Consider the following 25,044-nt stretch of genomic DNA (forward strand, 5'->3'; position numbering starts at 1 on the left):
CGCAATTGCTTTGTTTAGGCTGCATGCTTTCGCACTTGGCCCTGCCTCAGCAAGACTCTTTCGTGTACACGTAATAGGTTTACATATCATTCAGTAGATGAAAGCAACGTTTTGCTTACAGTGAGCCATTCGTTCTCACGGCCTCCTTCCCCATTCCTCAAGACACCAAACACGTAACTATATGGGATAAACACATTAAAGTTAAACAAAGGCCTCGCTTACGGTGTTAGAAACAGGTTAAATTCATAACATATTCTGACACGGTGGCCTCACTCTGTCGTCTCATTCTCTCTTCTGAAACCAGTCCTGTGAGGTACGCGGCACTTACCGTTTCTTGGACGGAGTCGGCAGAAACATTAATTGATACGAATTGAATTGAGAAACATTAAGTGGCACCAACTCAGCATTTAGCGCGCAGCCACCCGCGCCTTTCGAGGGTAAGAATTCTTCATCGGAGTTGTTTTTACGTCTAAAACTGTGCATGGATAAGTGAGTGAGTGAGTAAGCGAGAGAGAAAATAATTTAAACGATTCTCAAGGTCATGGAAATGTCTCAAAGCTTTTTGAGACATTGTCGCGGCCTCCTCACGCGACAGACGCACACCCAAACTGGCTTCATTCTTTCTTAGTTTCACTCAGCATCTGCCCTTTCAATCCTCTTAGTCACTACGCTGCGCTTTTCGCAATCGGTGCCGACCGGTCGTCTCTTCGCACGTGCACCTCCTCTCCGCCAAGGCTGCATTTCGCAATCACGTGGCTTCGCCCGCCGGGAGAGCGAAGTTTGGGAGGCCCGCCCGGATGCTGCAGCTGCCCCCGAGACGCAACAGACGCCAACGCCGCCTGTAGCGCTCCGTAGCAGGCAGAAACACATCGGCCCCATTGACACTCCCTATAGGCGCGTTAGGTGCGGCTTACTTGAAGAGTTCGCTTTGCTCTTCGGGAAGTGAGTAGATCTTATAACCTGGATGACGACGACGCGTGCGCATTTTCTTGGACCTGTCACGAAGTTTTAGTGTAGGGGCGGAACAGTGGCGCAAGTTTCTTTCACGAAGAGGAGTGACAGCACCGCATAGAGTGAACCATGCTGCACGTATTTATTACGCTGCTTGTGCTCTTGGCGTCGTTTCTGTTTTGGTAAGTGTATTCCTCACTTTATATACGACTTTTTTGTGGTTATCTGAACTTGTTACATATGTACGGCGACCTTGGTCAGGCTTTGTTTCATTTCATTCTATGATGTGCGACTACTTATCAGTTGAAATATATCTTATATATTGTTTAATGTTATATGAGTTCATTTTTTAAAGCCATGTTATTACTAGAAGGTAGTTAATTCATTACGAAATGTGCCAGGTCTTCTGACCTTTCGCTTATTTATGAGCGTATTTCTTTTTATACCTTTTTTTGGGCACCGTATTTCTAATAAGTTCTTATGCTGTAGTTCTTCGATAACGTTCTAGGCAATTCTAAAACTGCCCACATTATTAGCGAGATCTGCTCTTTTACAGGAAAGAGCACTTACGAAAAGAAAGCGCTGGGAATTTAGTATCGTTTTTTTTTTCTATTCCCAAGCATTTAATTGTTTGAAAAAGGGGATGCGAAACATAAGCAACCTATTAGTGTATTCTGAATTTCTGCTTCCTACTGCGACAACTATTGACCACAATTTTATATATGCGTTAATGAGCGTGCAAGACTAGCAAACCATGACTCGTGCAAGCTTTCGTATAGAAATCGGTAGCTACCTATGCCCTTAATTTATAGACATGAATCGGTGTTTCCGAAAAACTTGCAGACTAGTCTTCTTCGTCCGAGGAAATTTGAACCACACAGCCTTCTCACCCCTTCCTCTAGCTGTTAAGCAAGAAGCAACACAGTAACAAAATAAGGAGAAGAGTGTACAATGCTACATCAACAGGTGTCGTGGGCAGGGGAAATAATAGGAATTTGAAGGGCCGTTAAATCAAGGCCAAACACTGAATTGCCGCACCACGTCATAGCATCGCGACACTAAAGCGGTAATAAGTTTCACAATAACCTGGCCTAGTTCACACAGCTTTTCGTTTGTACACTAAGCGCGCGTTCACATATGCTGGCACTCTTCTCTATCACTAACCCCATTAGCAGCACTGGCTAAAATGCTGTTTAACGAAACATTTTAGTGTAAGATATTTTTACGATTACCGGACCTTTAAAAGTTACTCGTACGAAGCTCGTGCTCCTCGAAACATACACAAACATTGTTTCACAGGTGATGTGCGTAGGCAAGATTACGGTATGCATGCGGGCAGACAGTGGCCGGAAAGCAATATATTATTGAGTCCCAGCGGCGTGCAATGCGCCCACGTCGTACGCCGCCATCTCGTTAAAAGAGCCACGCCCACACGCCTAGAAACTGCGCTGCATGCAGATATCGCCGGCGCTTTTTTATCTTTTATAGAACGAGCCGCTTCTCCCTCTCCTGCAAACAGAACCGAAGCAACAGCTGCGTGCATATATCAGACGGGGGCGTGCAAGGCCGCGCGGTTTGGAAGTGACGCGGCCCGTATGGTATGGTCAAAGGCAAAAACAGAACGTTGAGGAACTACGCGCTATTTCCGTAACGTGCGACGCTCGCTTATCTTACGGAATGCAAGCTGTTTCGGAACGGTGCTCGCATTTTTGCAAACACGTCACGCCCTGGTTCATCGGACAGCGCCTAAAGAAGACGTGGCCCCGTGCCTTACTTCTGACAGACGGGAAATGAAGGTCACGGTTTACTTCAAACAGCTTTCAGAAAAAAAAAAAACCGAATCCACAATTCGGCTGAAAGAAAACACGGTTTACTTAACGTATAAAGCGTGAACACTTCCTCTGACCCAGTGCCTTCTGGTCAGAGGAATGCGCGGTGTACGCTGCTACGCATGCGAGCGTATTAGTTTTCCCCTATTTCCTTCTTACTTTCTCAATTCGTTTTCTCCCATTTACCCCTCCCCCCGTGTAGGGTAGCAAACCGGGTGCAACCTGGTTAACATCGTTGCCTTTCATTGCCTGTCTCTCTCTCTCTCTTACTTAGTGCCTTGTGCCTTACCTAGTGCCTGTACTCTTTTGTGCCATGTTTTCCAAGCCCGGTAGTACAGATCCTGTCAAGCTTGATATAAGGCTTTTTTGTCTCTATCCAGCAAGCGCCATTGAGTGTCTTTGATGCTGAAATGAAATCCGGATTGATTGATTGATTGATTGATTGATTGATTGATTGATTGATTGATTGATTGATTGATTGATTGATTGATTGATTGATTGATTGATTGCTAATGTATGTACTACAGGGCCGTCCACGTGTAGGCAAATACCTCATTACTACTCAAGTCGCCGTAACTTCGATACTTCTTCAACATCACGGTCTAAATGTTCCTAACCCCTGATGCGGCTGCCGATAAATGCAAAAAAAAAAAAGACTACTCTAAACGTCAGTCCACTAAACGTCACTAAAAGAAGTACACTAAACGTCGGCTGCTATTAGCAATTGAGTACTTATGAAGCGTTTCTCTTGAGAGTGGCTAATAGGCATATGCCATTTGCGCTGACACGCTTCCGGTCTGCTGAAATTGAGCAATGCAACTTATGTGACCGAGCTATCACCTGCTGCTTCAAGCAGCAGACAAGAAAAAATAATGCAATGGTTGCTTCATCCTGCGAGTGATTATCAGTAAAAAAGGAAGAGAAATGCTTAGATTAAGCAGTTTCTGAAGCACTATTGGTATTGCCAGAGATGGTGAAGGATTAGGCGGTTATGGAATGAATGATTGGCGCTAGATATTAAGGCTACGATTCCTCCCTCCCGAAGGAATGGGCAGGCGTTGTGCCCCTCTAGACGGCAGTTGTCAGCCTGCTCTCCCCTTGTTTCATCGGTGTCCTTGTGTATTTGGGTGTGCATATCAAATAATAATGATGATAATAATTAAGGCTACACACCACGGTACACGTGCGCAACCAGTTTGGCAGTGATATCTCTCGTAATTGAAAAAAAAAACACGAAGAGACGCGGCAGGATAATTGATGAATCATATATATTTTCGACGCCGCTGACGAGAATTCGATGCGTATGAATCTCGTAATTTTTGTTCATTACGCTGAAGACTTGCCTCATGGTATACCGATTTCACCAGTGAATTTCGATTGTATCTACGTCTACTAGAATAACAGAGAGCTGAGCTAGTTGGTAAGTATTCATTCTAAAAAGACAGGGCGTGCAAACACGGACACAAGAAAGAAGTCAGGACACCACAAACGCCGGCGTTTGTGGTGTCCTGACTTCTTTCTTGTGTCCGTGTTTGCACGCCCTGTCTTTTTAGTACGTCTACTACTCGTGGACATCATGTACAAGACAGGCAAGTTTATTGAACGTATTTAACCAGAGGTTTTAAATTATATTTTGTATACAATCCACTACCTATGCCACAGTCTGCTATGACACGTGCTGTTGAATGACAAATTATCTTGATTTGCTGTTCAAGAATCGTAGTTACCATTCAGAGTACACTTTCGTTTTCAGGTGGGTTCGAAGGAAGTACACCTTTTGGAACGGAAAAGGCGTTCCACACCATACCTTCTGGCAATACCTGCGATTTTGCGTGGATGTCTACACAAAGGTAAATTAATCTATAGCGCAAGGAATATTTTCCAGGTCACATGAAAAGCTTGGGTGTTTTTTTTTTTTCTCAGCACCAATTACGCTTCTTATTCTGAGCAACATGGTTAAGCGAGAGACGTTAAAACTGTGAAGCAAATATATTAAGTTTATGGACAGCGCTGAACGCAAGGCCCAGGAGGTATATTGAGGAAAGAAAACAAAATTAATAAAAACCTCTTAATATACAAATCTCCTTAACAGGAAGTTCTAGTGGACACTGATACTCGATGCATTAGGAAAGGTAGTGTCATTTTCCAATGGCAAATGCCAATTATAAACATTAATCTGTGAACTAAGCCTGAGAACATGAAGAGGTAGCGAGCGCAAAAACTCTGCGAATGCTGAGAATTCATCGTTATCTGCGATAACGTCAGAAAAGAATGTAAATATGGTGGCACATGAAATGCTCATACCTCCCTGGCATTACTGGTATGCGTATCGCAGCTCAAACAACCAATGTACAGGCGGCAACCGATGGAGGTAAACGCCCAGTGATATACAGGTGGCCTGAAAAGGATTAAAATTCCTGTCTGAGGCACTTAATCTCGTTCACACAACCGCGGTATATTGCAGCTCAAACATCTTTTATGATCTGGAGAAATAAAATAATTGTCAGGATTCGCGTTCATTTATGTCTGCAGATTGCTTAGATCGCTGAATTGTACACTACATGTATACACTAAAAAATGCAGATCTTACGAGTTATTCCATCCCTGTTTTCAGCCCCTGAGCAGTGTGGTAATTAGAAACTACCAGCGATATGGACGGATGTATGGGTAAGTGCTGACTTCTGAATTTCTCTGTTGTGAGCTTTTTTTTCCTTATTTTTGCACTTTGTCTTTTTTTTGAGTAATTACAATTTAATCTTAAGCACTTGTTGCTTTTTAAAGAACTCACGGATGCGTGAGCGTGGACACAGAAAAAAAACGTGTTAGGATGTAAATGCAACGTAGATGTATTAAGCAGATTGACGGGGCAAATCTTTTCACCCCGCAGTTCATATCAAGGCGCCACGCCAACACTTGTGGTGTCCGATCCAGATATTCTACGCGAGATCATGGTGTCCAAGTTCAAGAACTTTTCGGACAGAACGGTAAGCTGGCGCTGCTGAGATAAGATATGCGAGCATGTGCATTGGCAGGCGCGGTGCCCTGCTCGATGAAGGCTAAGGAAACATTAGGAATACAAAAATAATAAATAACACCATTTAGAAAGGCGTGATTGCACGAGGAACTTGTATAAACTCAGATACCGAATAGAAATAGCGAAATGTTCATTTAGAAGTGTACGCGCTACGTGGTCGTGTGTTGATGGTTCACATGCATATGACTTTTGTGCAGGAAGCGCAGCGCGTCAGCAGCGAAGTATGGCGCAAGTCCATCATGAACATGTCCGGAGACGAGTGGAAGAAAGCCCGAAACGTCTTCACACCGGCACTGACCTCTACGAGGCTCAAGACGGTAGGCCTAATGTTGTTTTCGCCAAATATGTCTTTTCTCTCTTAGAATGCCGATGCGGAAAGGCAGACATTGCAAACAACTTGAACGCTCATTTAATCAGTGCGCGTCGCTATGCAGTGCCGTCGAGCCATCGCCGCAATAAACGATATGATTTGCGATACTTGCGATAACTCTCTCCTCTCATCTTCTCGAACATCTCTAAGTCTATAGGTATTTTGATGACAAGTCACACGAGTGCTACGGTCCACTGCTTCCACATAACGCACTCGTTGGTCGATGGTAGTTATTTATTGCTTTCCTTGGAAGACTGCTTTTCATATGAAAAGGGTTTGTTCCAGTTGTTCTAAACAAATGAGCCCGCTCCATTGAGGTATAGCATGCCCTCAACTTACAAGATTCCCCTAGCCCGAAGTGCGATTTACCGTAACAAAGCTGAAAAAAAAAAAGATTAAGCCTAATTTGTATAGACAAGGACCTGGTAATTAAAAGAGCTTCAAGATTATCGACTCAATGAACTGGCCATAAAATTTGAATGGCGCTTGTTTTTCAGATTGCAATGAAGATCAAAGCCGTCGCTGAAAGAACGGCGTCTCGAGTTGCAGAGGCGGCTGCACAAGACAAGCCTGTCAACATATCCAAGTGAGTTTTAAAGACACGAGAAGCGCGGAAGTTGAATAGCCTGAAGCTTTTATTGTGATAAGCAAATATATCGGTAATTTTAAGAATGTTCTAAATAGTTTTCGCCCAAGCGATTGGCAAGCCTTCTAGTATACGGTTTTCACGAGGCGAAACGCTGTAGACTGCCTGCTGAAGAAAATGTCTTCACTTTCGTTTTTAGAAACATGATAAATAGTGGCAAAATAGCACTGCCACGAATAATAAGTTTTCGTAAGCTACATGGAGAGGGTCACCAGAAACTTGAAGTAAACAAATCATTAGTATTCAACCTGGTTAGTTTCAACGTTTCACGTACTTCAAGGCCGGAATGTGCCTGATACGTATGTCTAATGACAACGTTGATAATGTTATTATTTTTCTAATTCGGTGCACTTACTTCTTCATACTAATCAGGCGTTTCTCATAAATGTGGTTGACCATGCACCACGTTTAATGAAGATACGTTGATAATGATTAAGAAGCGATCTCGGTAACCAACTGGAGCCCGTTCCGTGAACCGAACAGCAGTGCTTCGAACGCTGCTCCCCTTACTGTTTGAGGAATAACAGGATGAACTTGTTTCACGTAAAAAGTTAAACAGTGACTAACTCTGCCCGAGCGACATTTTTATATAACATAACTTTTGTGAAATTAATGTATTCGGCGTTGTAATGCACAGTCCATTATATCAGTTATGCAACGTTTCTCTTAAGATAGATACGGCTTCCACCGCAGAATGCAGGGCATACCAAGGGTTGGGAAACGCAGTCAGTGCTGACTGAGAGCTAGAGGAAGTTCACCGGCATGAAATAGAATCAACTGGCGCACTACGGAATAAGTAGAAGATCAAGTTGGGAGAAGCCTTTACCCTGCCGTGATAATCATGATGACGATGATGATAATAATCATGATGATGAAGTGTTCTATGCGTCCTAGCTTGCGCCCCTGGTGGCGTTGCTGTCAGAAATATCGCGCAGTATGGAAGACATATAGCTCAGTTCTTTCGTTGAGTCCGATAACGTATTACCACTTTCTGTTAGCGTCTCATAATAAGTTTTGTTAGTATCACATGCATTTTTTACATTGCGTTGAAGCTGAATATTAACATAATGTGTGTTTAGGGCGTGTGAAGTATTTCTGAAAATTGTTGTACGGTGCCTGTATGTACTTTAATATGCTGGAAAAGAGACTTGGGACTACTGCAACTGCAGTATACTCTTGAGTGCTGAGTGCATGCAAAACGCCTCAAGGAATGCCGTTTAGGCTAAATGCCAGCGGTTAAGGTCGCTGGCGTTTGCAGGATGTGAGTTGTGAAGCTGTATAATCTGTATGTACATGTAATGTTTGCATTACAACGGTTACTAATGGTTACTGCAAGCTCGACGTCATCGCGTCTATAATCCTTGCCACGCAATGCGGGATGCATTCATCATCATCATCAGCCTGTCTACGCCCACTGCAGGGCAAAGGCCTCTCCCATGTTCCGCCAATCAACCCGGTCCTGTGCTTTCTGTTGCCACGTTATACCTGCAAACTTCTTAATCTCATCTACCCACCTAATTTTCTGTCTTCCCCTCACGCGTTTGCCCTCTCTTGGAATCCAGTCAGTTACCCTTAATGACCACCGGTTATCCTGCCGACATGCTACGTGGCCGGCCCACATCCATTTCTTCTTCTTAATTTCAACTATGATATCCTTAACCCCCGTTTGTTCCCTGACCCACTCTGCTCTCTTCCTGTCTCTTAAGGTAACACCTATCATTTTCCTTTCCATCGCTCGCTGCGTCGTCCTCAATTTAAGTTGAACCCTCTTTGTAAGTCTCCAGGTTTCTGCTCCGTAGGTAAGTACCGGTAAGATGCAGCTGTTATATACCTTCCTCTTGAGAGATAGTGGTAGACTACCATTCATGATTTGATAATGCTTGCCAAATGAGCCCCATCCCATCCTTATTCTTCTAGTTATTTCACTCTCATGGTTCGGCTCCGCGGTTACTACCTGTCCTAAGTAGACGTACTCCTTTACAACTTCCAGCGTCTCGCCACCTATCGCGAAGCGCTGTTCTCTGCCAAGATTGTTCCACATTACTTTAGTTTTATGCATATTAATTTTCAGACCTATTCTTCTACTTTCCGTATCCAGTTCAGTAATCATGAGCTGTAATTCGTCTCCCGCGTTACTCATCAATGCAATGTCATCAGCGAATCGCAGGTTACTGAGATACTCTCCATTAACTCTTATCCCTAATTCTTCCCAATCTAGGGCCCTGAAAACCTCCACCCCTGGGGATGCATTACCTTTACTTAATTTCTTGCCTCTTGGCTGCCATCTAATCTCAAACAAAACACTTCAGCCCTTGATAAACACATGCGCTCAAGCAGAGAGAGAGAAAGCAAAGCACATTTTGTCTCCCGCAGGCTTATCGAACATGCATCGCTGGACACCACGGCTGCACTAAACTACAGCGTCGATATCGACAGCGAAAACGACAAGGACCACCCGTTGTTGAAGTGTGTGGGATCCTTATTCAGCTACATGGCCGGCTGGAAATTAATAATGATGTGTAAGTGACTCATAAGGACCTTCCTACTCCAAAGAGCGTGCTGACTTCTTAGAGTGGGTGGTGTGAGAAATATATGAAGGAAACCATCAGTGGTCTGTTGTTTTTGGGTATATGGCAGACATCGTTAGAACATGAGCTCCGTTGATTCTTTCAGGGTGCACGAATCACCTTTTGCAGCTGCGATGCCTGTGTGGTGAATAAAATGCCACGATGAGTAGCATTATGCATTATCTGATATTGCGGGCTTGTTGGAGCTTTCTCAGAAAGCCTCTTAGATATGCCCCACAGCTATAGTTTCATGGCTCGAATTAGCCTGCATATTTTTTTATGACGTGCGGCACCAAATTAGTACTCAATAGAAAGAGGACGGGAGCGAAACTTTCGTTTCTGCATAGCATGACTGTCAATCGTGTTGCTGCTTTTTGTGCATTTGTCACCTATGTAACTTTTTGTTGCCTCTCATCCGGCTTGCTTGCACAGTCCTGATGCCTGGCCTGTACAAGAAACTACAGCCAGACTACCCTCCGAAGTCGAGCACTGATCTGTTTAAAGTATTCGTCTCACACCTCATGGAAGAGAGGAAGGCTAACAATAGGGTAAGGAACGTGAACTACGATTTCACAATTAATATATTTCTTTAGCCAATTCGAGGCGAAATAACAATTGGGAGCAGGCATGGGCAACGAACTAAAGTCCACGTCACTGCGCGAATTAGCCTCATGTCGTAAGTAGTGACTAGTTCGGCATATACAGATCCTCTGCTCAGTACTCGATTTATTGAGAGTATTACACATGCAGCTTTGGAGACGACTAACCAAAATACTCCAAAATATCGAGAACCTTCTAGTTCGTGGAAAATCTTGAAGTGTGCTTGTATTAGCACGGCTGAGAGGAAATAGCCACCGGAGGAGCGTGTCATTGCTGTATTTTTCTGCTGCTGTTGCGTTTTGTGGCAAATTAGACTTGCAGTTTCAGCTTATCTCGGCGTTTCTTGCATGTGTCGCTTTTAATACGGAGACTGACTACATGACAGATATGCATGCTCCAATCGACAAAACAAACCGAAAGCAAAAATTCACAAACGTTCAGAACGAATAAAAAGTATGAACTCCAATTTATGGTGTTGACGTAAGGATTGAACAAGAGGTGCTTGAACGTGTTCGGTAAACAGACTTCTTTTGTTGCTTCAGCTTCATCGGCAAAACCTTCATCGGCTTCATCTCTTGTGTGTTCCAGATATCGCGTATGTGTTGCGAATGCTTCTAGCTGCACATCGTAAATTATGGTTGATAAGCGCTTGAAGCTATAACTCAATACTTTTTCACAAGATCGCATCACTAATTCCTCTTTTACGTCCCCGATACGTTGCCCGTCTTGTAGAAAGAAGATGACTTCCTTCAGGTGTTTATGGACGCCGACTTTGACTGGGAGGCCAGCAGTGATGAAAAGAAGGACGAAAAAGAAAAGAAACGTGAGAACATCCGATTTCTCTGTAATACCACTTACGATAAGTGTACAGCAACGAGCAAGCAACGTTGCCGGACGTAGACAGTAAAATATTGACACTTCAAGAGCTTTAATACGATAGAAATTATAGGGACACTCCAAGCAAAAAATTGGCGTCGCCGTCGCCGTGGTGGTTCGTTCAATGTGGGGCTGCCATAGGATCCTATCACGTCCCGCAGGAGGTACGCCGTGGAATAGCGAGAAAGCACGCAAAAGGAGACGGCGTCCTCCCACGCGTGATCGAGGGCAGGGACGCTGAGCGCCCCCAGTCAGGAGGGTGAGGAGAGCTCCTTTAGTGAGCTCGGCATGGGGAGGTCGAGGTCACAAAAGGAAGTGCCATCATCCCTATACAGGCCTTATTTTACGAGTAATCTTCTGCGGTTCCAGGGGCTGACCGAGCCGAGGACGCTGGTAGGTTCGAGTGGCTGTCTCCGCGGGCATCCCCTGATCTCTGAACACCTAATGTTTCATTGCGTTTTGTCTAAAATAAACGAGAAACAACGCAATGTGTTTGCTCTCTAGTATTTCAACTATTCATCGCACCCGCGTTGTTAAAGCCAGTGCACGCTGTCATAGAGGGAGATGTGTTTGTGTTTAAATTTGCACGCATGCAAATTTGCACGCTCATTTATTTAATTAGTACGCGATTATTTCCTGCAATATGCAGGGCTGATGAGAGTACAAACTTTTTACACATGTTATATGCATTGCTGTCGCTTTTTGCGCTTCGCCTTTCGGGCGAAACTGCATGCTTTAAAAAAATGCAGTAGACAAGTTGCGTACACAGGAAAAGTTCTTATCACGGCTGAGGTTTGGCCGTTGCGTAATGTACGCTATGTGCGACACCGTATACTGATGCGCTAATAACAGAGTGTTTTATTAACCTACTGACAGAGATGACGCTGGACGAGATAACAGCCCAGGGCCTAGTGTTTTTCCTCGCTGGTGTGGAGAGCGTATCGACGACTCTCATCTTCACTGCCTACTACCTGGCTCTTCACCCGGAATACCAGAAAAGTGTCATCGCCGAAGTCGACAAGACTGCTGGTCCTAAGGTACGCGAATGTGACGCAAAAATACAACATGCAAAACATCCCTAGCGTTTGTTGCACAGATGAGACAGAAGCACATGAAGTTATGATAACTTGAACGTATGATAATCTCCTCTTAACTCACAATTACTACAAGGTGTAAGGATTGTGCCAGAATATTAGGGCTCAATAAACAAAATTGCTGCTAACCAGCCCTATCTCTTTCACGGGATATGGTATTTTATTGTGGTGATAAGGATCGGGTTGATTATAGCGCAGCAAGGTGCTTCATTTCAATGCTGGTAGGCCCACTGGCATCCTGAACAGCTCAGACCACCACCTACAGTACGTTCAGGGTTCCTTTGCATCTTTATTTTATTAGACACATCTGTTGTTTTATCTTCAAAAGTGCGCTTAATTAACGCATACACAGGACGTAAAAAATATAGGACATGATGCAACGAGCGCAAATGCGCTCGTTGTCTTATGTCCTGCATTCTTTTTGCGTCCCGTGTCTGTGTTAACAAAGCGCACTTTTGAAGATGAATCGACACCAACTAGCCCTTTTATAGCTTCCCACATTTGTTGTCTTTTCATTGTGGAAATGATTATTATTCTGGACATATTTCAGGGTGAGTTCACCTACGCGTCCCTACAAGAGATGCCCTGCCTCGAAGCATGCATCAAGGAGGCGCTGCGTCTCGCTGCATCCGAATCATTGTGAGGCTCACAGCTGCACCATATGTTTTATCTAAATTTTACATAAGCTGCAATATTTGCACGCACACCAACAACGATCAAGACGTTCAGTAATCGTCACGTTAAATCGTGCGTCCATCCACTTTTATTGGGCAAAGAATTTTCGTTCATAGTAAGTCTCAACAGAAGGGCCTACAAAATATGCTGCGATACTTCGTTCATGACTTATTCAAAAAAAAAAAAAATCAGGGGCATAAAAACGTTACCTAAGTATAAATATGGACTGTTTATGAACCTTGTAAACTGAGGCATCGTAAGAAACACACAAGTTACCGGTCTATTCTATATTTCATATAAAGTAAATGTGGTGGAGTCACTTGCGGTGCTGCATATAACATGGAATGCGAGGAATTATTTGGAAGGTCGAAAACATCGTAGAACGAGTACTTCTTGCCTCAGTCAATGAGGCAAGTATTCCCCCTTTCGGTTCCACCTTGTGCTTTTTTAGTAAGGAAAGCAAGTAGAGGGTCTTATTAAAGTGTCTCACTAATCTTTCCTATGGTCGGGCACCGCTGATAGCAGGTCCTTTTCCTGATAATAATACGTCACTACGGCGAGAATAATACGTCCAGGAAGCATAGGCCGCTGCTATTTAGAGGTTATTTTTCGTCAGTTCTATTCTTTTCTTAACAACCACCACTCACGAGCCGCTGCATGATTCGAATGAACGTAGGCGGTGTGCAGTAGAGGTTAATTGCAAAACCCTAAAAGAATAGAACTGGCACAGAACCGTAGCCTTATCTGGGCCCTACATCTTTTAGATTCTTTCCAAAATTCTGAAGAGCGGTAATGTGACACCATCGTCTAAGGAATGCATGATACAGAACATTAGAGGTCTCAAGCACTTAAGGATACTCCATGTGGATATACCAGAACGTTTTGATTCACCTTTAAAAATAAGACAATACATATTCGTAGCACGTGCATGTGTACAAAACGCAACGCATTTATGTATTGCATGAGCGTCACACGTGCGTTGCGCATTTCACGACAGAAGTAAGTTATCAGTACAGCCCCATAGCTCCATGTCACAGCCCGAAGAAGACGCTTGATGTTGTGAAAAATAGCACCCTGTCATCTATTTTTAAATATCTTTTTGGTTACATGAATTAGTGCGTTTGGAACTCAAAGCACTGATTGGAAAATTGCAGGTTCTTTGGTAATGAATTACATAGAATACCAATTCTGTATTATTAAGTGTCCGAAGAAAAAAGTTATTTTCAATAATATCAGGATTTTCCTTCGTAACATTTTTTCCACTGCTAAAAAGTGCAAATAAACCAAGGCTCGTAAACACGGCTTGTGTCAGAATGCAAGCAATATTAAGGACTGCTTGTACCGTTACTTCGTCTGACATTATGACCACAAGTTACTTGCCGCATTAAAGAAAAAAAAAACATCCCTTTACTTAGATTTAAGTGCACGTCAAGAAAACACAAGTGGTAAAAATAAATGTGGAGCATTCCACTACGACGTGCCTCGCAATCATACCGCGATTTTGACACGTTTACAAACTCTATATTTTAATTTTAACTTTCTTCTTCTGTACAGAATCTTGCGTCAGTGCACGGAGGAAACCACGGTAGCTGGCATCAACTTCAAGCCGGGCATGTGCGTGTACGTTCCTGCGGCCGCCATTCATCACGACCCTGAATATTTTCCTGAACCGGACAAGTTCAACCCAGAGAGGTACGTTCCTATTCAGCGAAAATTTTCAAAGGGCTAGATTGGCTGGCGCTTTGCACGGGAGATTACTGGTAACTAATACTGGTATTGCCTTTGCGAACGATCAAACTTACTATAAATGAAAAACAGAAGCAATCGCTTGCATAAATCACGTCTATTAAGATTTAAATATTCCGGCATAAGTATATCTACGGGCACTATTTTTAATACCACCATAGCGCTGCAAGGCCGGTTACACCAATTGTAAGTGGAGATCAGCGTGATATCACCGTTTGCCGGTGTGCTTACGAAGGTCAAGCTTCAGGTGTGGTCAAGCTTCAGCCGACTATACTTGCCACGATCCAAGGAACTTCTAACACCGTAGTCCAAGGCTTTGAGTACGCACACTAGCCGGAGTTGTGTGGAGCAACAATTCAAAAGACGCTTTTGTCCATGGAAAGTTAATGGCTAGTTCAGGCTAGTTCAGCGCGAGCACAATTTTATAGGTAGCAGGCAAAAAGTACTTGATACATGCCTTGCTTGAGTCACGTTATACTACTGCGCAAGTGCATCCTTGCAGCATGAAACACTGATGAGATCTGCATGTTTCTTTAACTAGAATCATGGTCATTTTACTGTGCAACATTGATTCTGATTCATGATGTGTAGTCGATGCGCCGATTTCAATCATGTTGACTGCTGTTATGTAAACCTGGATCTCCTCCCGTTCACTTACTGCATTTGCCCTCTGTGGACAGATTCCTGCCGGAGAACAAGGACAGTGTGAAGCCGTTCACATTCATGCCTTTCGGCAATGGACCACGCAACTGCGTGGGAATGCGACTCGGCATGCTGCAAGCTAAAACCACTCTCGCCTGCCTGCTTCGGCGCGTCAAACTCGAAGCCTGCACAGAAACTATGGTAGGCACATGATTTTACAAAAATGAAAAGCTTCAAAATATGCATTCTCTCCTCATAATGACGTTCACGTTAATAGAGCGGGGTGCTGTTTAATACTTGCGAAGCAGAGCTATTGTGGAAATGACGTGTGGACAGGGAAATAGGATTGTGGAGAAGACTCTGTGACAAGCGGGGTGGGGGTGGGGGTGAGGGCTGCGAGCCTAAGAAAGCGCGTGTGTGGCGTGGCGCGGATTGTTAATGCTACAGGGAAGTTATCCTTTGGTTGATCATACGATTTAGGTGTTTACTTCTTGCAAGGTTGCCCTGTGTCCTCTGGCGATCTGGGTAATTAATCTACGTGCGACGATATCTCATTGTTCAGATGTTGTTGTTCAAGAGCTATCTTATCTGACAGTGAGTAGGACTTGTGCTTAACGATCTCCGCCGTCAAGCGTCAGCTATCCTGCAAGCCGAATTTCCCATGTCTTGTACTAACTGAGCGTAACTGTAATGGAATGTTATTTGTTCTGCATATATCGAAGCGAATTCAAAATCCAAGCAGTTTAAGTTTAAAGGAATAGCTTGCATACAGAACACTGCGAATCAGGAAGGTCTCCGCTGCGAGTCCAAAAACCAACGTGCACACAAACATAGTGCTCGACAACTTTATAGGTGAGGTCTGAAAACAGTACGTAGAGCACTCACCTAACGCCAGTATGTCGATATTTGGTGGTCATAAATTATTTTTACGGAAAACAGACAAACACCGTTGCATTCGTGTGCTATATATGTATGCGAGTGGGACGAATCATCTACACTTTATTATTTTTTAAGTTCACTTTGGGATATCACTACGAGGTTTGAATGCCTAGCTGAGTTAAACCGCGTCATTAGTCAGGAAGTTCACCTCCAGTCAATACAGCCAGAAAGCAAGAACTACTTTTGAGAACCTGCTTTCGTTAAGGGATACCCCTTCCCGTTTCTCCCACTCCTTGTCCACAAATGTCAAAAGAGAAAGAAAAAGAAAGAAAGAAAAAGGCCCTTTAACACTCATCATGACATTAAACTCATCAGACACTCATCATGACATTAAACTGGTGCAGAGCACCAAGCGAGCGCCACGTTGCCGTTAACAGGCGTGCTTTTTGTTTGTTTATTTTCTCACAGAAACCCCTCAAGTTCAAACCACGGCAGCTCCTTCAAGTCACCGACGGGCCGATTATTCTCCGGGCTGTTCCACGCGACACGCCGACAAGCTGATTTGCGCGCCAGTGTCGAAGTCCTTTACGGGAGTAAGAGACAGCAACCACACTCTAAGACAAAATCGAGTATTTGGGGAGTATTTCTGCCACACAACAATAATCATCATCTGGCTTGCTCGCGTTTCCTGTCTTGAAAACCCAGCTCTCGTCACTTTCCTGTCAAGAATGCCATGTCACGCTCATAACGCGCGCACCGTTCGTGACCGGGAAGTGCCGTGACCGCGGTGATAACGCGAGGAAAGTAGGCGAGGTGGATGACGATTGTTGTTGTGTGGCTGAAACACTCCCAAAATACTCGATTCTGTCTTAGAGTGCATGTGCACTGAATGAAAAAGTGGGAGCGGCTCTGTTTGTTAGAGTTCTGGCGTTGGGCCCACTAAGTCTGCTGGGGCTCGAGCGTGTTGAAGGTAATCTATCGTAGGAACTCTTAATGAACTCTCGAAGAACTCGTACAGGAACTCTCAAGGTAGAGTTGAATACCGAGTCACTTCTGCGAATGGAGTTGCTGCTACTCCCTTTGTTATTATAGTGTTTGTGGTGGTTGCGAGAGAAGCATTTTTGTGGCGCTTGGCATTGTTTCGTACAGTGAACACGCCCTGCACTGTCGAGAAAAGCGTGTCAATGTCTACAAGGATGCATTGATAATATCGGCAACGCCAAACATAGCTAAGAACCTCTCCACAAGGAAACCAAGCTAACGAAACGCAGAATGAAGCTAGGAGTGTAAATTAGGCATTTGCAGTGTTCCATCGACCAAACTGCACTGATCACGAAAAGCCTAAAAAATGCTGTCTCGAAACGCGCGGCGTAGGTTGTATATAAATCCTCACGTGTTCCGCATGTGCCCATGTTAGAGATGTCTAAGTTTTTACGAAAACATCACGTGCCCCGAATCACCTGGAAACGGCAATAATACCGGTGGCGGGATACGTGCACAAACAGATGGTTCCGCGAAACGTGTATGCACACACGCCATTCGTGACGTCATTGCAGCATCGATGTCAGCCAGGTGCTAAGAGTCTTACAATAAGGCTTAAAATAGTTATTCACACATTGGTGAACATTAGAGGTGTCCCTGATATTCCTAAATGCTTAGCAGGGCCGCAGCAGCAATAACCAGGCGGTATTTATACGTTCTATTCTTGTTATTACAGGAGCGTCGTTTCGTCTGAGGTGGCCACTTAGAATATGAGACGAAAACTAGCGTCAGTGTCCTGTTGTTTCTTTCCTTAAGGCAAAAAAGGTAAAGTATGAAGTGAAAATCGTAGCTCCAAAAGGAAAAAAATGGCGGCTGAATATTTAAAAATTTGACTGCCCCCTTGCAATATGTTATCACTGACAAAAAAAGTCACAGTTTCGCCGCAAGGGCGAAGCAATGAATGCGATAGTAAGAAAAGCGACCCGTGATGGACGCGCTGCTACGCTGCACAAACATCTGCCCCCCGGCAGCAACTATACTCGCGGACAACTTTTCTTGCCAATTAAGCGAATGCTACAGAGCCACAATGCACGTATCCTACCGCTAATGAATGTAGTCCTACAATTGCGTCCGTACTTACTGCGTGAGATATATAAAATGCTACTTCATTTTCTACATGTAGCTTTTTGAGACGGAACGCAGCGCTCACATTCGAGATATATGTATTTCTTTAACTTTATACGTTGTCACTTTGCGTTTTTGCGTGCGTGAAAAAGTCGCGCCTTGTACCCGTGCCTTAGACGCTAAGCAGCGTTTTCGTCGAAATGCAACGCTAGCCATCACACCCACGGCGTTACGAGACGCACGCCAAACCGGACTACTTTGCGTAGCAGTACATATGCAGACGCTCCGCCCGTAGCTTTCCCTTCGTTGCCAAGAAAAGTTGTCCGCTAGTATACCGCGCCAGCAGACAGCGGAAGGGCAAGGTTCTCCCTGCGCAACGGAGGCACCGAGGCGCAGACATGAAGGCTCCCTGCGCCCGTTGCGCTCCTCGCGCCATCTCGCTGGTAATGAAGAAGCGCTTATCAGCGCCTGCCGTCTCTGAGTCCTGCCAGCGGTAAAGGGTGTGTATATAACGCTCGCCGTTAGCTACCTGAAGGATCTGCTTTTCGTGGCGTAAAGCTAGCGCAACGCGCTGCGGAGCGAGAGGTTGCTGGTTTGATTCCGCGCTTCGGAAGCATTTCTCTGAATTATTTTTCTTTGGGACTTTTATAATATATACATACTTATACATATACGGTGCATGACGGCGGCGACGGGGACGGCAAAAACCAGCCGAGATTGTCCATATAGTTGCTATCGCAATAAAATAATAATAAAAAAATGCATCGTGCTGATATTATTTGAGAAGGTCGCCGACGTTGCATATGTAAGAAAAATACTCGTTCTATTGTCTTCTCTATTCGAGAGGAAACCTGTGCTCATCAAGTAGAGAATTATGTTGTTTTAAAGGGAAGTTCACGAAGCTTTGAAGAAACGAATCTCTACACAACTATATGGGCTTTACGGAGAAATACATGGCCCTGCATGGAGAATCGATTGAACCTTTTCCATTCTTTTTTATTTTGTGCACTCTCTTGTATTTGTGCTACCTGCGTGTTCTTAATTTTGTTTGTTTTGTTAATGCTATTGTCTGTCTGTTTTGTTCACCACTGGTGCATAATATTCTTTCTAATTCACTTAATCGAGTATTTGTGACCTGACATTTTGTTCTTTCGTCGCGCGATTCTTTACTCCCCTTGATTCTGTCTCCAAAATTTATATCTGTTCCTACGCTAACAATAGACAAAATTCGTGCCCCTCTCAGTGGCAGTCCGCCTTTAAGCCTATTACGCCCGTTTAGGTGCGAAGCATCTTATGCGCTCGAGCTGTCGGCGTCTCCTGTCGTCGTAACCCGTCACGGTGTCGCCCGTCACGGCAAAGCAAGTGGCAAATAAAACGGCGCGATCGCTCAGGAAAAGCTCGCGGGTATAACGCAGGATAAATCTCAGTCTTTAACATGACACCAATAACCGTGGGCAGCATTCTGCGACGAAGAACGCTACGATGAAAAAAAAAGAAATGGACAAGGAAGAACGCTCAATAATTGACTTTCACGTTTTTATCCTTATGAGCACAAGACAGAACTGGCAGTTATACTTTTCATAAATATAACGTTGACCACTGACAACATTGGTTCCAATGAAATATCTAAATATGCCTCATATGCATTGCAGAATGTAGAAAGCGCTGGTTATCTTTCGTAACAACGAATAAATTTAATGTTTAAATATTAAATGTGCTTCCAACGTATGTAACAAGCGCAGTGATGTTTTAGGAGGGACGTTTATGGTCCCACCTTCAACCTTTTTATACTATGCCACTTACTACGTGTGCATGTATGCCTATTTTCACTATAAATTACTGACCAAAAGATTCTTATCAGAATTTATGGCGCGTTACATTATGCCTTCGTGCGTCCGATATCTGATAATCGGTGATTAGCATGTACCAATTCATGCGCTCGTATTCTCGGATGACTCACTATATTTCTTGTACAAGAATGTTGGCTTGTGTTTGTTTACTTTGCCGGGAAAATATTTGATTTATAAAGTTTCTAGTGTTCTTGGTTTGCATATGTCATAAGAAGATGTTTCGTACAATAAATTCATGCTTTCAAGAAACCAATGTTGCTCTCGAGTTCGTTCACTAATTACTTTCGAGATACGGTGCTAGTCTGATTACAAATAAATAAAGAGACGAGTAACTCCCGCGAGAAGTAGACCTTGTTTGCCAAATTGATACAGAGCTCCTAACGTTTTAAAATATTTTAAGTTTTCACCATAAAACTATAATAAAACCGTGATGGTAGGTAGAGCAATTCGCACCACGCTGCGCGCATCTTCATACGCACGGAATAAGCGTACGTCTCATGACAGCTTACATAGTTGAGAAGTCAGGCAATACGGAAAATTTGTGCTTAGCACGCACAGTGAAAATATTTCAAGCTACAGGTAGAAAATATTTATTCTGAAGTCCTCCGTGGTACCACTGCTAACTATATAGATTAAAAATAAAGTATATAAAACACCGCACGCGTGTGTGGCTTTATTTTTCTTTTTTTTTTTTTGATGCCCTTGCAAGCTGCAGGCGGATTGCAGAGCCGCGAGAATACGCTCCCAAGGTCAAAAAGCAACGCGTAGGATCTTTGCGCTCTGCTGCTTATTTTTTTTTTTTGGGGGGGGGGGGGGGGGGGTTGCCTGCGCTCTGCGCCATAACCGGTTGTGCTCAGTACGCTCGGGCGAAACACACACACACACACACACACACACACACACACACACACACACACACACACACACACACACACACACACACACACACACACACACACACACACACACACACACACACACACACACACACACACACACACACACACACACACACACACACACACACACACACACACACACACACACACACACACACACACACGCGCGCGCGCGCGCGCGCGCGCGCGCGTTTTCCCTCGGAAAGTTTATGACTTCACACATCCCAACTACGTTACTGGAGGTAATTTGCAACGCCAGGTGGTTCGACAGAGACACATGGAACGTCATCAAGCTTCATATTTCTACGTATGGGGTGCTCCTATGTACAGCAAGTATAATAACCTTTCCCTTGGAACCTGCCTTTTAAAACCCCGAGGTGAGGGTTCAGACTTTCTGCTCAGAGAAGTCGGCGACTCTTCGGAAGCACAAGCTATGCTGCTCTTCACGTTGACCCTACTCATGTTGTCCTTTTTGTTCTGGTAAGTGCCCCGTAGAACTTGCCTTTCGTTCAAACGTAATCGGACGATTGTAAAGGAATAGAAAATATGCCACGTGCCCCTGGAAATTGGTGAATTGGAGCATTCGCCAATTGCGACAGTTTTTGCCTGTTTTCTACCGAACAGAGTAACATGACTCACTCAAGAGTTCTTATTACATTTTTTTCAGTCACAATCCGAGTGTATTAATATTAGGTTTGCTAGAGATATGAAAAAGTACGCCGTACTTACTCCTGACAAACGATGGCCAAAACCTCGTAATAGAAAATGTACTTCTCGCTTATGTATATTAAATTTAATTAATTCTCTTTCGTACTTTAGCGAGAAGCCCCAAGGTTTTAAGGGGCACTGTGTGCCCTTAGAGAAAATATTAACCGGCAATAATATCCGGCGTTTTACGTGCCAGAGCCACGATATGATTATGAGGCACGGCGTAGTGGAGGGCTCTGGAAATTTCGACCACCTGGAATTTTTTAACGTGCACTGACGTCACGCAGTACACTGGCCTCTATAGCATTTCACCTCCGTCGAAATGCGACTGCTGCGGCTGGGATCGAAAACGCGACTTTCGGGTTAGCAGCCGAGCACCGTAACCACTGCACCGCCGCGGCGGACCGTAATAATACGTCATTAGAGCCAGTTATGCTGATTGTTTTTTTTAAATAAATGAGTATTATTTTATATGATCCATTCGAGTGTAACCTGCAGCCCAGTGCTTAGAAAGTAAGTGGCACTATAAAGCGGCAACAATTCCGTCTTTCGTCTTAAACTGAAGGGATAGAAAAATCAATTTATGGGTTTGAGAAATATTTGTCCAGTGCGCCGTGGCGTTCTGCATCTCTTTCCTCGGTGTTTTACAACGCAAAGCCGATACATCTTCACGGACGCTAATACAGGGGTCTCAAACACTCGGCCCGCGGGCCGCATGCGACCCAGCCCGCGCATGACTGTCTATGTCCCATATTTCTTTTCTTAATAAGCATGTTCGTCAGCTACACAGACGTGGCTGGTCTCAAGCATTTTTTTATTCGTGAGGTGCTCCATCTGGTCACCACGTGTTCAACAAAAACTAAACATTTCAGAATCGGAGCTGACGAACTCCCCTTCAGAAATGACCCATATAGGAGATATGGGAAAGGCGTTCGTTCAAATGCAACGTTAGCTGACATTTTTTTTTTCAAACTACAACCGCCCTCCTACCACCTTCATCACAATTCCGGCCCATCGGGAAACTGACTTTCGTGACTGCGGCCCGCTAGCAGAGCTGAGTTTGAGACCTCTGCGCTAGTACATCTTCACCGACCTCTAGCTAGCAACCGGAAAGGACTAGCGTGGTCTCGGTGCAAAATTTAATAAGTCCAGGTGACGAGGAAAGCGGAACTCAATTCTTCCGAATTAATTCTCATTTCCCAATGCCTGTCAACTTGCGCATTTAGAGAACAATGCAAGTTTTGTGTAGTTTTTACAGCAGATCTGTTATGCTCGAGGATGGCCGGGTGTCGTAGATAGAAAATTATCATCATCATGAACCGGCACACCCTCTCTTCTTCATTGACGTCTTATTCTTCGCTTCCAAAACACGTACGCCAGTTTCTCCGGCGTGGGATGCATTAACTTTGTTGGGCAAGAGAAAGAGAGATAGAGAAAGAAAGAGAAATTAAGAGAGAAAAAGAGATAAATTCTTGGCGAAAAAAAATCTTTTTGACAGCAAGCATAGCCATGCATATAGTATAGCGAGGGATGGGAAAGAGAGAGGTGAGAGGGTGAAAGCCTAGCCAAGCCAGGACCAGCTAGGTGCCCACCAGCTCTGATGTAAAAGGATCGATAATTGGGCTAGTTGGTACATATTCAATCAGTGAACTGGGAGCGCGGAAACGGACAAAAGACGACAAGAACTACACAACACGAGCGCTCACTAACAGCCGGTTTATTCACACGTTAGAAGGACGCATTTATACATAAAAGGACACACAGAAGGACACACAGAAGGACACATTCATATATACACGTTATACATAAACCATAATAGTTTCGACATGCGCACTTTTATGTATAAATGTGTCCTTCTGACGTGTGAATAAGCCAATTGTTAGTGAGCGCTCGTATTGTGAAGTTCTTCGTCGTCTTTTGTCCATTTCCGTGCTCCCAGTTCACTGATTGAGCTCTGATGTGACCATGGCTTCCGCGATTTAATGCAAGCTGCGCTATCTTTTTTTTAAGTTATATTTTTCCTTTCGTGTCACAACATATAAGCGTCGGGAAATGAAAAATGACTTTCTGCGTTGTAGCGCAGCGCCAAGATCGCCATGTTGAAGGTCGAAACCTTGACCCGAATTGACAATGAGGGCCCATGTAGAAGGTTGAAGCCTTGACCGGAATGTACACCTGGAACCTTTTCGAGGGCAGGCGTTTGCGGAGTGTGTGGGAAAGTAGGCAAAGCAAGTCACACTACTACGGTTAAGTGCCCGAGGCACTGTGCTAACTAAACTGCGATGAAATAGAAAATGCATGCCTGTGAATAATAATTACTAGATGGTGTTTTACTGATCTGAAACAAGGGAATACTCCACGAATTCTACAACCACAAAAAGAAAAAGAAATTCATCGACAATTACACACTGCCTAAAGCGATTTCTGAGCGCCGCTTCGTGTTGGGGCAACTCCAAGTGCGTTTGAAGCTTATAGGCTTTCCGCGGTCGTAGCAATGTAACATTCGTTGCATATTGCCAAACACAGAAACTGCCAGCGCTCGAGTGCTACGCGTTCGCTCTCTTTCGTCCTCGTTCGCTCTATCGATTACGCCAATGCTCCACGGCGACGCGTACGCTCCCAAATGCGCACGGGGAGCGCGTCAGCGCGCGCAGCCCGGGTGTCTCCGGCGAGTTATGGCGGTTTCCACCCACACACTACACGCGAAGGCGCACGCGAGCGCGCGCTTCCTCATACGTGCAAGACATCGTTTCGTACAAAATTACGGATAGTTCGTCAGAATACTTACAAAACCTCCTTCTGTTACCTTTTTTATCGTTAGATGCATGCAAGAGTAAATAAGAACTAACATTTTTCACATGATGTGTATCATCATCCCTCGGTCAAGCCGGTGCTGGTAACAGCCATGGCACAGTTGCGTATTTGCAGGGCTCCAAGCGCTTCCGAGCGCGCGCCGTTTCAAGGTCGATATCAGTCGCCGCTAACACTCGCGTACCGAGCGCGTTTTGCCGCGCTTGCTTCGTCTGCGCATGCGCGGCCTCCGGAGCGCGTACAGCCAACGTACAGCGCGCGCTCGGCCAGCGTACGTGTGGTTCGGGCTTAAGAGCTGCGCTCTAAAACGCCAGGCCTGCGCGGAACGCGCAGCACAGCCCCATCAAAAGCTGGAAGAGCGGCCTTTATAGAGCCCGTTCAAAACTCTCTTGGGGGAACTAATATAAGTACACATGCAAGGTATCCACTACACCATAAATCACAATTTTTGTGAAGTAGGGCAGCACAAACTACGCCATGATTCGTCTTTGTGCGGATAAGCGAGTTACCTGCTGCACACCTGTAAGGTATTATGTGCACTTTGTTGATGCTACATGTGACTGATGACGATGAAGAATTATGGCTGAGCACTTTGTAGAGGGTGGGAAGCATTAAACCACCCACTCGTTGAGCAATGAGCATTGTGTGATGACTGGTTGTTATTTTACTCTTCTGCCACGCTATATTACATATATATATATATATATATATATATATATATATATATATATATATATATATATATATATATATATATATAT

At 44.3% G+C, this 25,044-nt stretch overlaps 1 protein-coding gene across 1 annotated transcript; it reads left to right on the forward strand.

The window, feature by feature from the left end:
- The first annotated feature begins 790 nt into the window (after positions 1–790).
- LOC119391230 (cytochrome P450 3A41) lies at positions 791–20,114 on the forward strand. Its single transcript, XM_049414631.1, has 14 exons — positions 791–1,133; positions 4,534–4,630; positions 5,395–5,447; positions 5,668–5,764; positions 6,012–6,131; positions 6,682–6,770; positions 9,204–9,349; positions 9,830–9,945; positions 10,730–10,820; positions 11,750–11,910; positions 12,518–12,606; positions 14,197–14,334; positions 15,069–15,231; positions 16,378–20,114. Exons 1-14 carry the CDS (start codon positions 1,081–1,083, stop codon positions 16,468–16,470), a joined length of 1,506 nt encoding a protein of 501 aa, XP_049270588.1. The 5' UTR covers positions 791–1,080; the 3' UTR covers positions 16,471–20,114.
- The last annotated feature ends 4,930 nt before the right edge of the window (positions 20,115–25,044 follow it).

This window comes from Rhipicephalus sanguineus, chromosome 4 (genome assembly GCF_013339695.2).
Source record: "Rhipicephalus sanguineus isolate Rsan-2018 chromosome 4, BIME_Rsan_1.4, whole genome shotgun sequence".
NCBI lineage: Eukaryota > Metazoa > Arthropoda > Arachnida > Ixodida > Ixodidae > Rhipicephalus > Rhipicephalus sanguineus.

What these genes read in the sequence shown, in the direction of transcription:
- LOC119391230 (XM_049414631.1), top strand. Translation starts at nt 1,081, where the DNA reads ATGCTGCACGTATTTATTACGCTGCTTGTGCTCTTGGCGTCGTTTCTG. An exon ending in TTGGCGTCGTTTCTGTTTTG is followed by an intron (nt 1,134 to 4,533) that starts GTAAGTGTATTC and finishes TTTCGTTTTCAG; the next exon opens with GTGGGTTCGAAGGAAGTACA. An exon ending in CTGGAAATTAATAATGATGT is followed by an intron (nt 9,350 to 9,829) that starts GTAAGTGACTCA and finishes TTGCTTGCACAG; the next exon opens with TCCTGATGCCTGGCCTGTAC.